The following is a 15,578-nucleotide window of genomic DNA, read 5'->3' on the forward strand; positions in this document are numbered from 1 at the left end:
GCAGTTCGTTCTCTTTTTTTTTTTTACATGCTTTTCATTTTTATTGAGTATCAATTTACTATAGCTCATGTAGCAAATGATCATAAACGTGTAGCTTCAGGGCTTACAAATGCATTATCTTTCAGTTCTGTAGGAAATTGTTGTAGTCAAGCAGGGACGAGTTCATGATCTGATTGGAGGGGAGCCTCTGTGTTCTGGCCGTGTCCACTTCCAGAAGCTGCCCGTGTCCCCGGGCTTCCGCTTCAAAGGCAGCAGCGTAACATCTTCAAGGCTCTTGCTCTCAGACCTCCCTCCATTGCTCCTGCATCGTTTTCTCTGCCTCTTGCCTCCTTCTTTCGCTTCTAGGGACCTTTGTGATTATTTGGTCCTACCCATCCAGGTAATCTGGGAGTCCTGGGGTGACTCAAAGGCTTACGTGCTCAACTACTTACCCAAAGGTTGGCTGTTTGAACTCACTCAGAGGCACCTCAGAAGAAAGGCTGGCAAGCTGTTTCCTAAAGATCACAGCCTGAAAGTCCTATAGAACACAGTTCTATTCTGCAACATACAAAAATATGACAGTGTCTTATTTAGTCTTTGCTCCCAAAGATGCGCTAGGCCTTATTTTCAGGGGATATCTTATTTTTCCATGAAGAATACGGTATACATTTATTGTTTTATTAAAAGAGACCTTGCACTTCCTGTCTGCTCCGGCTGCGCTGTGGCCAACAGTGAGCTGTGTGGCAGTGCCCGCCACTACTGTCCAGAGTTATGGTAGCTTCAGGGGGCCTTATTTTTGGGGAGGTCTTATATTCGGGTGCCTTATATTTCAGTGAGAGGAAAAGCTGTAAGTAGGTCATATTTTGGGGGATGTCTTACTTTCGGGGGAGGTAATAGCCAATCATGGAAGCGTTCTCTCCTTCCGCCTGTGAAGTGTGCAGTCAGCAGTCTCGTGGGAGAAAGATGAAGGTATCTTCTTTCACAGTGGGTGAATTGCTGGGCTCCACCATGAAGATGCGATTCAGGGAAGGCCATAGCCGTTCTTTCAGTAACAAAGCTTCTGGCCAGTGGCCAGCTAGGCCTGCAGTCCCCATTCCAGACGCTTATTTACGTCTACCGAGAAAGACGAGCTGTAGGCTCCCGCAAAGACTTATAAAGCCTCAAAACCCCTCTAGGGCAGTGGTTCTCCACCTTCCTCAGGCCGCGACCCTTTCGTACAGTTCCTCATGTGGTGGTTGACCCCAACCATAACATGATTTTTGTTGCTACTTCATCACTGTCATTTTGCTACTGTTATGAATCATAATGTAAATATCTCATATCCAGGATGTATTTTCATAGTTACAAATTGAACATAATTAAAGCATAGTAATTAACCACAAAACAATATGTACTTAGACATTGTGAAATATTTACTTCTTTTTTTTTTTTTTTGAAATATTTACTTCTAATGACAAATAAGTGAAATTTTGTCTTGCAGCATGGGAAGTCTTCATGCGGGGTACTCCTATGTGGGCATGTGCGTGAACCCTCCCAGAGACGATAGAGGAGCGGTGTCTCCTTCCTAAGACCATCAGAAATAGTCTTAGGGGGCCCCTGTGAAAGGGTCATTCGACCCCCAAAGGGGTCGCGAACCACAAGTTGAGAACCGCTGCTCACAGGGTTTCTATGAGCTGGAATCTATTTGATAGCACTGGGTTTGTTTGGGGTTTTGGGGGGGGAGGGGGTTGACATTTTTTCCCTTTGTTTCATTCTCCTTTTTAAAAAAATAATTTTATTGGGGGCTCTTACAACTCTTATCACAATCTATACATCCATCCATTGTGTCAGGCACATTTGTACATTATTTGCCGTCATCATGCTCAAAACATTTTCTTTCTACTTGAGCCCTTGGTATCAGCTTCTCATTTCTCCCCTTCCCTCCCCCACTCTCCCTCCCTCATGAACCCTTGATCATTTATAATTTTTTTCATGTCTTACACTGACTGATGTCTCCCGTCACCCAGTTTTCGGTTGTCCATCCCCCTGGGAGGGAGTTATATGTAGTCATTATGATCAGTTCCCCTTATCTCCCCTCACCTTCCCCTTCCCCTCCTGGTATGGCTACTCTCAGTATTTGTCCTGAGGGGCTAATCTGTCCAGGATTCCCTGTGTTTCCAGCTCTTATCTTTAACCATGTACTTGCTCTGGTCTAGCCAGATTTATAAGGTAGAATTGGGATCATGATAGTGGTACGGAGGAAGCATTAAAGAACTAGAGGAAAGTTGTATGTTTCATCGGTGCTACACTGCACCCTTGTCTCTTCCCTGGGACACTTCTTTTCTCTTCCTTGGGACACTTCTTTTAGGGGAGGTCCAGTTGCCTACAGATGGGTTTTGGGTTCCCACTCTGCACTCCCCTTCATTCACAATGATATGATTTTTTTTGTTCTGGGTGTTTGATGCCTGATACCTGATCCCATCGATACCCCATGATCACACAGACTGGTGTGCTTCTCCCATGTGGGCTTTATTGCTTCTGAGCTAGATGGCCATTTGTATATCTTCAAGCCTTTAAGACCCCAGACACTATATCTTCAGATAGCCAGGCACCATCAGCTTTCTTCACATTTGCTTATGTACCTGCTTTGTCTTCAGTGATCGTGTTGGGAAGGTGAGCATCATAGAATGCCAATTTAATAGAACAAAATATTCTTGTGTTGAGGGAGTACTTGAGTAGAGGCCCAATGTCTATCTGCTACCTTAATACTAAACCTATAAATATATGTATATAGATCTATTTCCCTATTGTCATATATAAATATGTTTACATATATACTTGCCTATATTTAGGCCTCTATAAAATATCCTTTGCCTCCTAGTTCTTTCCTCTATTTCCTTTTACTTTCCTCTTGTCTCACTATCATGCTCAGCCTTCATTTGGGTTTCAGTGATTCCTTTCAGTTACATTACCCTTGATCAAGCCCTACTAGGCCTCCTACACTCTCCTCACCACCGATTTTAGATCACTTGTTGTTCCCTTGTTCCTGGGTTTGTTAACACCCACTTCCTTTCCCATGTCCACCCGGAACTGCCAGTCCTGTTGTTTTCTCCTCCAGATTGTTTATCCAGCTTATTAGACAGACCTGCGGAGATAAAAACATGAACACATGTGATCCTCTCTGTGGATTGTCTGCTCTGAGCAGGAACATTGTCCTCAGGGCTTGGTGGGCCAGGATGTGCTCCACTGTCTCTTCCTCCCCCTTCATTTGCTCCTGTGTGCTCCGATCAGACATGTCCATCTCGCTAAGCTGTAGCTTCTATGCTGTCCTCTGAAGTGAATTCTTCCTGGGGGAGGGAGGGCTGTCCACATAGTTGGGATTGGGGCAGTCCTCTCATACCTCATTATTGGCTCCCTGGGGGTGTTTTGATTTGTTTTTAATGACTTGAGCAGCTATTGGTGATCACTGTCATTTTTTCATGAAAATGGCAAAACAGAGTGTGATGATTAGAGTTTATGCCAACTAGACATACCTGGGCATAGGTAGTGGGGAGCCAACCTGTCAGTCAAGTCACAGCTTGATGACCCAACCATGTCCCTTTCCCTTCTGCTAGATCTCTATCCTACACCTGGTTTATTGATCTCCCCTAATTTCTCCTGGCCAGCTCAGGGGACATCAGCAAACTGACCAACTTGGATTTATTTGGCTGACCTCAGATTCACATACCTCTGTAGTCACTAGCCTGGGGCACTCCTGCTTTGTGATCCTGCTTCCTGTCCGTCAGCTTCCACGGCTGCACCAGTCAGAGACACCTTCTGCTTACATCTGAGCAACAGACTTGAACTGGACTGAACTTACCTAGTTCTATAACTGTAAGCCATTTCTTGCTATCAATATCTATATCTATATGATCTATATCTACACATACACACACAAACAAGGGCCACTGGTCTCGTTTCTCTAGGGAACCCAACCTAACACATGGTGCTTGACTATTTTCACTCCTGCATTCGTTAGCTGGAGTTCTGCTATAAAGCAAAAGTGTACCACAGCCATGGTTTGTCTTCTATAATTTCTATCCTGTATATAGATATCATATCAAATAGATAATATTTATCTGTATATTAATATCACGGAAGTGGCTCACACAGTTGTTGAAATGGGTACGTTCAGTTTGGGTCAGTCCATGGGTCAGATGTTAAACTGGAGGCCTTCCCTGAGCCATTCACGTTGTTGCCAGGACTGACAAAGCAGGAAGCACGAAGATGGAACAGGAAAACCATGGCTAGTGGATGCAGAGGCAGATAAATGCAAGGTCAGCAGATCAGGAAGTCAACTCACACAGCTCCCAGGGTCAGCAGGCCAAGTGGAAGGCCATTGGCTCAAGTTCAAAGGACCAGAGATCAAAGAACCAGACGGAAGATCCAGGCCAGCAAGAAGAGACGAGTGTTCCTACAGAGTCTGCTTGAATAGGAGTAAGCCACACCGCTGATGAAACCTGCAGCTGCATCCGTTCCTGACCTGATTGACGGGTAGAACTCCTCCTTAATCTTCCCACAACTGCTCTGCTCATGGAGTTGATTACATTATGTTAGATCACATCATGGGAGAGGCCTTAACTGCTAAACTACTGAGAACCCTGGCCCAGCCTAGTTGACACAAAACCTAACAATCAGACCAATTTTCAGAATAATTCATTAGTTTCTTAACATTCTTCAAAAACAATGCTGAGAATAGTACTAAGTAGGAAAGAAACAGGCTGCACTAGTTTGAACCAACCAACGCAATCAACTAGGTTGAGTACATATTTTGAGATCAAGTTCCCCAAGCAAATTGAACAATGCAGAGCATGGCACTAAATAGTCCCATCTGTAAAGGTAGCTGGCCCCTGCACCTGCTGAAGTGATGCTTCTACTAGGTACTGATGGACCACTCACCCAGTGAAGTAGGGCAGCAGGTAATCACTCACATACAATTGAACTATTTCCCTAGGGCTAATAAAGGAGTCTTGGTGGTGTAGTGGTTACATGTTGGGTTGCTAACCCCAAGATCAGCAGTTTGAAACCACCAGCCACCCCGAGGGAGACTAATGAGTCTTCATACTCCTGTAAAGAGTTACAGTCTTACCCCCTCCCTCGAAGTATGTGTAACAGAGAACAACATTAAACCTACAGGTGGGGGAGAGGGGCCGGCATATCAGGCCCACATGGAAGCAAACCAAGAGGGAAAGAGAGCCTGTCTAGACCCCATATCGGCACACCAAGCATGGCGAATAATGTCCCCACACTGAGCTGCTAAGGCACAGAGGGAAGTGCAGGGCTGACCACAGCTCGAGACATGAAGTCCCCTCACTGGAGCACACCACGACAGAGGACAGTACTGGGACACATGATGGGGCGTTAGTCCGGTCTGAAGTCCCCCACAGTGGGGCAAACCAAGAAAGAACATAACAAATCAGCAATGGTAGCAAAGCAGAGCCACAAAACCCCCAAAGAGTCCCCAAAATAGACTTCAGGCTAGGAGGGGCAGCTCCCATAATTCCCCCAGGACCAGGAGGAGAGAGTCATAAAGGTCAGTGGACAGACCTGGAATTATGTATGTTTTTTTTAACTCTTTTCCTTTCAACTCTTTTCCTTTCAATCTTTTGGTTTTTTTGTTTGTTTGGTGTATGTTGTTGTTGGTTTGCCTACTTATATAATATAGGCATGAGAAGCAAGCTCAAGGATAAAATAATGGGACTGAAGGTCCTGGAGGGGCTTGGGGTAGGAGGTGGGGGAAGGGAGGTGTAATAGAATAATGCAATAGACAAGGGAACAACTAGGGAATTAAAATCAACAACACAAGGACGTAGAGATCCTTCAGGTGGTGGAGCAGCAGCAATCTGGCTGAGAGGATTACTAAGAGGCAGAAGAAGGGCGAGCGTGATGGTGGGGCAGGAGGAAGGTAAAAGGAAACAGAAGAACGATCCAGGATAGAGGTATAAGCATAGGTGTGTACATATGTAAATGCATTAATTCATTAAAAGATAGAGGCACTGTCCTATTTGCATCTATTTATATGGCAATTCACTGAGGTAGCAGATGGCTTTCAGGCCTCTGCTCAAGCCCTCCCTCAACGCAAGAACACTTTTTTCTAACAACCTGGCATTCTGTGAGGCTCACCCTACAGGCACAATTGCTGAAGACAAAATGGCACATAAGCAAATGTGGTGAAGAAAGCAGATGGTGCCTGGCTATCAAAAGATATAGCATCTGTGGTCTTAAAGGCTTGAAGTTAAATAAGCAGCCATCTAGCAGGGAAGCAACAACGCCCACATGGAAGAGACACACCAGCCTGTGCATTCATGAGGTGTCAGGAATGGGTAAGAGGCATCAGAAGACCCAAAACAAACAAACAAACAAACAACCATATTGTTGAGAACGAAGTGAGTCGGAGCAGAGACCCAGAGCCTCTCTGTAGACTATGGGGCATCCCCTCACAGATGGGTCACAGGAAAGGGATGAGTCAAGCAGGGTGCAGTAAAACACTATTGAAACACACAATATTCCTCTGGTTCCTTGAGGCTTCCTCACCCCCCACTACCATGACCCCAGTCCTGCCTTTCACTTCACTAGACCGTAGCATGTGCACAGGTACAGATATGAGATAAGAACTCAGGACACTCAATCCAACAGGAATGGGACTAGTGATACCAGAAGGGTAGAGGAAAGGTAGGGAGAGGAGGGGAGGAAGGAAGAACCGACTGATGGACACATCATCACACCTCTCCCCTCCAGGGGGATGAACAACAGAAACCATGGGAGAAGGGAGACAGGATCAGTGTAACATATGAAAATAATTATAATTTATAATTTATTAAAGGGTCACAAGGGTAGGGATGAGGGAGGGAAAAAAGAGGAGCTGATACCAAGGGCTCAATAGAAAGTAAGTCTAGAAAAGAATGATGGCAACATATGTGTATAAATATGCTGATACAATTGATGTATGGATTGTTATAAGAGTTGTAAGAGTCACTGATGAAATGATCTTTTAATAATTTTTTTAAAATAGTTACAATCTTGGACATCCACAGTGGCAGTTCTACCCTGTTTTGTAGGGGTACTTTGAAGTAAAACCAACTTTATGGCAGTGGGTTTGGTTTGGTTTAGTATAACTACACACAAAGTTTGCAGTTCAAACCCATCAGCCGTTTTTCAAGAGAAAGATGAGGCTTTCTGCTCCTGTAAATATTTAGAGCAGTGGTTCTCTCTCTCTCTTTTAAATCGTTTTATTAGGGGCTCATACAACTCTTATCACAATCTATATATACTTCAATTGTGTAAAGCACATTTGTACATTCATTGCCCTCATCATTCTCAAAACATTTGCTCTCCATCTAAGCCCCTGGCATCAGCTCATTTTTCCCTTCCCTCCCCACCCCCTCCCTCATGAACCCTTGATAATTTATAGATTATTATTTTGTCATATCTTGCCCTGTCTGACATCGCTCTTCACCCACTTTTCTGTTGTCCGTCCCCCAGGGAGGAGGTCACATGTAGATCCTTGTAATTGGTTCCCCCTTTCCAACCCACCCTCCCAGTATCGCCACTCACACCACTGGTCCTGAAGGGATAATCTGTCCTGGATTCCCTGTGTTTCTGGTTTCTATCTGTACCAGTGTACATCCTCTGGTCTAGCCATATTTGTAAGGTAGAATTGGGATCATGATAGTGGGGGAGGGGGGAAGGAAACATTTAGGAACTAGAGGAAAGTTGTATGTTTCATTGTTGCTATATCCCACCCTCACTGGCTCATCTCCTCCCTGAGACCCTACTGCAAGGGGATCTCCAGTGGCCGACAAATGAGCTTTGGGTCTCCACTCCGCACTGCCCCCTCATTCACTATGGTAAGATTTTTTGTTCTGATGATGCCTGATACCTGATCTCTTCAACACCTTGTGGTCACATAGGCTGATGTGCTTCTTCCATGTGGGCTTTGTTGCCTCTGAGCTAGATGGCCGCTTATTTACCTTCAACCCTTTCAGACCCCAGATGCTATATCTTTTGATAGCCGGGCACCATCAGCTTTCTTTGCCATATTTGCTTATGCACCCATTTGTCTTCAGCGATCGTACCATGGAAGTGAGCACACAATATTATTTTTGTTTTGATGCCTGATAACTGATCCCTTTGGCACCTTGTGATCACACAGGCTGGTGTGCTTTTTCCATGTGGGCTTTGTTGCTTCTGAGCTAGATGGTCGTTTGTTTACCTTCAAGCCTTTAAGATCCCAGACACTATATCTTTTGATAGCCAGGCCCCATCTGCTTTCTTCACCACATTTGCTTATTCACCTGCTTTGTCTTCAGCGGTTGTGTTGGGAAGGTGAGCATCAAAGAATGCCAATTTAATAGAAAAAAATATTCTTGCATACAGGGAGTACTTGAGTGGAGGCTCGATGTCTTTCTGCTACCTTAACACTACACCTATAGATATATGCACATAGATCTATTTCCCCATCCTCATAAATATATTTACATATGTACATGCCTTTATTTAGACCTCTATAAATGCCCTTTGCCTCCTAGCTCTTTCCTCTGTTTCCTTTGACTGTCCTTTTGTCCAACTATCATGCTCAGTCTTCATTTATGTTTCAGTAATTCCTCTTGGTTAAATTACCCTTGATCATGCCCTACCAGGCCTCCTACACCCTCCTCACCACCAATTTGGATCACTTGTTGTTCTCTTGTCCCTGGCTTTGTTAACACCACTACCTTTTCCCTCACCTCCCCTCTCCCATGTCCCCCTGAAACTGTCCGTCCCGTTGTTTTGTCCAGATTGTTCATCCAGCCTATCTTATTTAGTCAGACCTGCAGAGATAATAACATGCACAAAAACAAGGCAGAGCAAAACCAAGCAACAACATACAACAAAACAAAAACAAACCAATGGCAACAAAACACAACAAGAAAGAAAAGCTTGTAGTTATTTCAAGGACTGTTTGTTGGCTGTTAGGAGTATTTTCCGGTCCAGTCTGTTGGGTCACCACGCCCTGGCTCCAAAGTCCATCTTGGTCATTCCCTGGGGGCCTCGCCACTCTGTTCCCTTGCTGTTTTGTTGCACTCCCTTAGTGTTTTACCTCAGTGTGGTGGGATCAGATCGGGTGAAATTCCTGCACTGTGTCTCCGGTGTTGTCCCCTGTACAGCTGTGGGTCAGTGAGGGACATCGTGTCTCATATTTGGGCTGGCCCTGTGGTCCTCTCTGTGGACTGGCTGCTCTAATGGGGAACATTGTCCTCAAGGCCTGGTAGGGCCATGATGTGCTCCACTCTCTCTTTCTTCCCCTTCATCTGCTCCAATGTGAGATTTAGAGCAGTGGTTCTCAATCTGTGGGCTGCGACCCCTTTGGGGGTCAAACGACCCTTTTACAGGGGTCATCTGATTCATAACAATAGCAAAATTACAGTTATGAAGTAGCAATTAAAATAATTTTATGAAAAAAAAACAATTTTATGAGAAAAAAAAGAAAATAATTTTATGGTTGGGGGTCACCACAACATGAGGAACTGTATTAAAGGGTCACAGCATTAGGAAGGAAAATTCAATGTACAGTTAAATTTATCATGCTTCTCTTTAAAGGGCCATTTCTTTATGGAAGTTAGAGGGGAAAGAAACAGGCTGTTCTAGTTTGGAAATCTTTTACATGGATATTACGGTTAAATCCAGGTTGTTTAATAACCTTTGTAAATTAAAACTACTTTTGGTGTTGACTTGATAACCTTTCAGTCTCTTTTAGCGGTCTCCCATCCCTGCCTCCTCTGTGGTTTCCCATGAAATAACACTCAGTGCATACACGTTGTCTATTTTCATTAAATGGATGTGTTTACTGTAAAAACAGAGCTAAGAGTTACCAACATGGGGTTCTTCCTGCCTGGACCTCCTTTGTCTCAGGACAAAACAAACTTGTGTGACTCACGGAAGATGGAAAGGGATGTTTGTCCTGGGCTGTGGAGTCACTGATTCATGTAAAAAGAACTTAATCATGTCGTGTTTCAGGAGTGTCGTTGTAGAAAGTCAAGTGTGGACATGTGAGTCAGAATATCGACTCTAAATCATCTGAATTCTAAATGCCTCTGAAGAAAGGGAATTGTTTTACATTTCTTTTCATTCTTTCTGAATTGATTCCGAAGGAATCTGTACATTTACTAAGATCATGATTCCTTGATGTTTGTGGAATAAAATACTCTGAAAGAATCCATTAAGCCTAGGGAAAATTCTTCCAGAAAGAAGAGCATGAAAGATACCGCAGCACCTGCGGTTGGTTCCCCCATTTCTAGCTGCATTCCTCGGCCTGGGCACAAAGGCCATCCTCCTATCTGAACTCAGCTGGTCAAGCTGCTTACGTAGGACCTCCTCCTCACTTACTCCACTCCACCGTCCTTATCCTGATAGGCGTTTCTTCTTAAAGCTTAACGTCTTACGGGTACATTCAAGTTTGGGGGTGCCTGGAGCTTCCCTAATTGTAGGGAGGGTGTTCTTTATGAAATGAGAAATGACATCATGATTGCAAAGTGAAGTATGAAAGCGAAGATTTATTTAAAATGTGAAAAGAAACCACAACTAATTGCTGGAGTCTTGAAGAGTCAGTCCTTTCGTCTAAGGTTTCTGTAGGCGATTTGCCAGGAATGCCTGTGTAAGAACGTACAGAACGTGCAAGCTGGTTTTTACTTGCCGCCCAGGGCATTCTGCATCCCCAGCACTCCCAGGGGCACCACCGTCTCTGCAGAGTATTGATTTGTTGGTTTACTGTAAATCTGCCCACTCAGCTTTTTAAGAGTGGCAACCTGGCTTCTTTGTTCACTGCTGTAAAAGCACACAGCACATTTATTGAATAAATTTCATGACCCCCAAAAATGTGGGAAAAGAAAAGCCCACTGTCATCGAGTCAGTTCCAACTCAGACTGACCCTCCATAGGGCTTCTGAGACTGTAAACGTTTACGAGAGAAGATAGCCCCATCTTTCTCCCGCAGAGCAGCAAGTGGCTTTGAACCAGCCGACCTTGCTGTTAGCAGCCCCACAGCGAATCCCATAGCACCTCCAGAGCTCTTTAAACCAAATAATAGTGTCTTAGGCTGGCTTCTCAAGAGAAACAAAACCAGTTTAAAACTGTATTATAGAGAGAAATGTATCTTCAAGAACGTGGCTCATACAGTTGCAGGAGGAGAGAAGTTCAAGTCCAGAGAGTTCCAAGCCCATGGGTCAGATGTTAAGTTGGAAGCTTCTTTGCATAGCTTTGGGGGCTGATGCACCCACGATCTGCAGAAGGTCACAGACTGGTGGCTGCAGAGGTAGATGAATTCAACGTCAGCAGATTCACCTTGTGACGGGTGAGGTGGCGGCAGTCCTTTGATGACTCCCAGAATTGGCAGGCAGTAAGGTAGGCTGTGGGCTCAAATCCAAAGAACCATGCTCTCATAGAGTAAATGGGCCCCACTCCCAAGGTAACCTCCTTTCCATTGCTTCAGGGCTGTGGCCTGAGTAAGGGAGTTGCATTCCACTCTAATCTTATCCCAGTGTGGTGGCTTACAACTGATTGGCTGTGATGACATTGTGTTAAATCAGGTCCTGGGGGAGTACTAGGTCTTAACTGCCAAGTCACTGAGAATCCTGGCCCAGCCAAGCTGCTACAAGGCAGTTCCAATCACAAATACTTCACTTGACTGTTACAGCCTCTCTGCCTTGAGCGTTGGGCTTCAGATTGCCAACAGCAACTTCATAGATTAGATAGGGAGCCCCCGGGCAGTGCGTTTATGTCAAGGAAGAAGGAACAGTTCACGAAAGGAAGGTGAGAATATTGCACAACTTGAGGAATGTCATCACGTCTCTAAATTGTATGTGTCAGAAGCATTGAATTGGTTCATACTGTGCTATGCCCATGTTCAAAAAAGCACCGAAAAACAAAAATGTACTTCAAGTGTCAGGCCTTGCCTCCAAACTAACATGGGGGAAAATTCTCTCCCTCTCCCACCTTCCTACAGCTCTGCTTTCATAGGTCGGCTTTACCTCCGTTCAGCACTAACACTTTAGACAATGCTCACATCTGGTTGTGTACTTGTTCACTGTCAGCCTCTTCTTTCTCCTGTGTAGTGGCTGGTAGTTTCTAGGGACAGTATATTGGTCCCCACTGTTTTCCCTGACATAGAGGAGGTACTCAATATGTTTGCTTGTTTTGTTTAATTTTAAAACAAATTTATTTTATCTTAAAAATACTTAATTGGGAGTTATTACCTATAGCATATGCGTTAGTCTGGGTTGACTAGGGAAACAAATTCAGTCACCCATATGTGTGTAAGAGAGAACTTTATATCGATGAGAATTGTACATTAAGAAAACATCCCAGCCTAGTCCAGATCAAGTCCGTAAGTCCAGTATTACCCCCATGTGTTGCTACTCATCTGGAAAGGCCGCTTTAGACTCACACAGCCATGCAATGACGCCAAATGTAGGAAGATCATAGGCCAGTGGGTGGAAGGTCTTGTGAATCCAGTGGTGGTGGGAGAGTCTCAGCACTGGTGTGGGTCTCCACATGGCTCCCCCAGCTCCCTCACCTCTGGCTGCATCAGCTAGCTCCATCAGGCTCTAGTCAGTAATGTCTCCCAGGGAGTCTGTGTCCTGCCTCCAGTGAGCCATTTTATCTCCTTAACACCTCCAAATGGTGTCATCAAGCTGTGACCTGATTGACAGGCCGAACTCCACCCCTTCACTCTTAGATCTCAGATTGACAACAGGTGATGTAACCACCACAGCATATCATTCCATAGTTAGACAACTGCTACCACAATCAGTTCCCAAACATTCTTTTCCCTCCTGGATTCCCTGACATCGTCTCCCTTTTACCGTGTTTTTTAACAAAGAAAAATAAAGTAGGTAGTATTCCATGGCAAACCATCCTACCATGTAGGTCTCTGTTTTGATTATATTTACTTGAAATTTTAATTTTAGTTACTCAGTTATTACTTATTTATTCAATTATAACAAAGTGTAAAAAATATCAAACTGGAAAACTGGCCCATGTACATGATACATTTTTTAAAGCATTTTATCAGGGGCTCATACAACTCTTACATACATACACAATCCATTTACACATCAATTGTGTAAAGCACATTTATACATTCGTTGCCCTCATCATTCTCAAAACATTTGCTCTCCACCTAAGGCCCTGGCATCAGCTCCTCATTTTTTCCATTCCTTCCCTACTCCCCCCTCCCTCATGAATGCTTGATAATTTGTAAATTATTATTTTGTCATATCTTGCACTGGTATATGACACATTTCAAATGCATTTTGAAATGTGAAAGAAATGAAAGAAAAAAGGGAAATAAGTGTAGGAATCAGTTGCTGCTAAGTTGATCCTGCCCCATGACAACCCCATGTGTTTCTGAGAATGAAAGAGGTGTATAGGCCTGTGGGTCCCTGTCCTACTGGATTCTCAACTCTTAATACCATCGAGTCAGTTTTGACTCAGAGTGATCCTATTGGACAGGGTAGGCCTGCCCCACTGGGTTTCTGAGACTAACTCTTTATGGGAGTAGAAAGTCTGGTCTCCCCCAAGGAGCAGCTGGTGGTTTCCAATGCTGACTTTGAGGTTAGCTGCTCCTCCACTTTGCCACCAGGGCTCTGCACCCTACTGTGTATGAACCTACTAAAATAGGTGCTTTGAGCAATAGAGTGAGCAAGGGATTTCATTGTCCACAGTAACAGAGACAAGAGTGGGGGGACTCGTGACCCAAATACCACAGGCTCATGGAGCTAGGGAAAAAAGAGTTACAGTCTCAGAAGCCCACAGAGGCAGTTCTACCCTGTCCTGCAGGGTCATGATGTCAGAATAGACGTGATGTCAGTGAGTGAGTGTCTTTGATCTCATTAGGATTCTGAGAGTCTGGCTTCTTTCCCCCTCTCAGCTGCTTCTGTTCACCAAGGAAAGGCTTGGGAGTCATGTTTTCCTGGGTGTTTTTAGCTTGCACCTCTGGATTAAAAAATGGGATTGGGGAGGGAGATGGGTCAAATGATGTGCTCTTTTCCTGTGAGTCTTAGATCCTAGGTTAGTTGGAGGACACTGATGTTAGTTGGATGTCCACATACTTTCTGGTCTGGTCCAAGCTGGAAGGGGTCTGGGACCATTCTTTGCAGAAGGAAATGGAAGCTGATGACCAGGATTCAAAAGATGAAAGATTTAGATAATAATATGATAAGTCACACGTTATCAATCGGGGAGTCATAGTAAAGGGGAGAGATGGAAGATGTGGATAATAGCAAGAATCAGTGAGAGTAACATACCAAGCCCCTAATAAAATGTTTAAAAAAACCAAAGAGAGTAACATACCAAATGGGAGTCACACAAAAAGGGGGGTTAAGGATACCAGTACTACTTTGAAACTTGAGTTCTGTCTTGAATTTGCTTCGTTATTTTTGTGACTTAAATAGCTACAACGACAGAATGGACCTAGTTACCCAGTTTCAAGAGCAGAAACGAAACACCACTAATTTCTTTTTTTTCCATGAACTTTTTGCTGTTTATTTGCTTTAACCAACTTAGAAAAACAAAATCCTAGGCATAAGAATATATTTTCTCAAATTCTTGTATCTTTTTTTTCCAAACTGGCCTTGGTAAGAACACGGAGCTGGGAGGCGCCGAGCTTGTGTGCGGAGGCCTGGCTCCCCAACCAGCCTCACTGGGGGAGGGGCCTCCAGGACTGCTCACTCAGTGTTCCAATGATGGGTGCGAGGCACTTAACCCCCACCCCTGCCACCAAAGAATCCTTGAAGGTTTGACTATTCGAGCAACACTGACCAAGTCTGCTTTGGGTTTCCCAGTTCTGAAAAGTCACAATGTAATTTGTTTTGTTTTGGATGTTTCCATGTGGCATGGAAGTTAAATCATGGTTATCTTCTCAGAAGGAAGAACAGCTCTCCACAGGCACCTCTTCTCTGCACCTCAGATGTCAATGATCACAAAAACTTCTGGCTTCTCTTCATTATAGAGCTGCATCGCTGAATATGTTATTGCCTTGACTTCCGGTCCCTGAGGATGCTTGGTCAATGAAAATTCTTCTCCCCATCCAACTGATCGCAACTTGAAGGTAGTCTGATCAATACGGAGTGCTTTGACCTCCCGGGGTATGAAGAACTCGCCAGCACTGAACTTATAAAGCCATTCATCCAAAAAGTGAAACAGAAGGGACTGCACGTCATCTCCTTGAGTTTCAACTTCCACTGTGTGGAGAGGCTCAACAGTCCCGATATCTGTCATGTAGTCAAACATGGCCATTGCACACTGCTCAAACGCTTCCTCTAGAGTAGACCCCCATGCATGTAACTGAACACCAGCTGTGTGGTCCAAATACTCATACTTCAGATTAAGTGGAGGGTATTTGGCCTTGACCGCCTTCTGCTTCTCAGTCAAATTGTAGTCCCTCACATCTTGCGCCATGACTCCACTAATTTCTTATGTAACCTTCCTGAAATAGTCTATCAATGTCCTAGTACATATTTGTATTTTTACTTTTCCTAAACAATTGCTAGTAAACTATACTCGAGTTTCATAATTTGTTTTTTCCCCCAGGAAGCCCCATGCCCA

At 44.3% G+C, this 15,578-nt stretch overlaps 1 protein-coding gene and 1 pseudogene across 1 annotated transcript in view; both read right to left on the reverse strand.

Annotated features, from left to right (window-relative positions):
- Nucleotides 1-1,926: 1,926 nt before the first annotated feature.
- Nucleotides 1,927-15,578, reverse strand: part of KLHL23 (kelch like family member 23) — a 31,802-nt gene continuing 18,150 nt past the window's right edge. The window contains exon 4 of the mRNA XM_075529409.1: nt 1,927-3,103. Within this exon, the coding sequence (XP_075385524.1) occupies nt 2,979-3,103 (125 nt within the window). The 3' untranslated portion in view covers nt 1,927-2,978. The remainder of the gene's footprint in view (nt 3,104-15,578) is intronic.
- Nucleotides 14,752-15,431, reverse strand: LOC142424172 (protein archease pseudogene; annotated as a pseudogene).

This window comes from Tenrec ecaudatus, chromosome 13 (assembly GCF_050624435.1).
Source record: "Tenrec ecaudatus isolate mTenEca1 chromosome 13, mTenEca1.hap1, whole genome shotgun sequence".
NCBI lineage: Eukaryota > Metazoa > Chordata > Mammalia > Afrosoricida > Tenrecidae > Tenrec > Tenrec ecaudatus.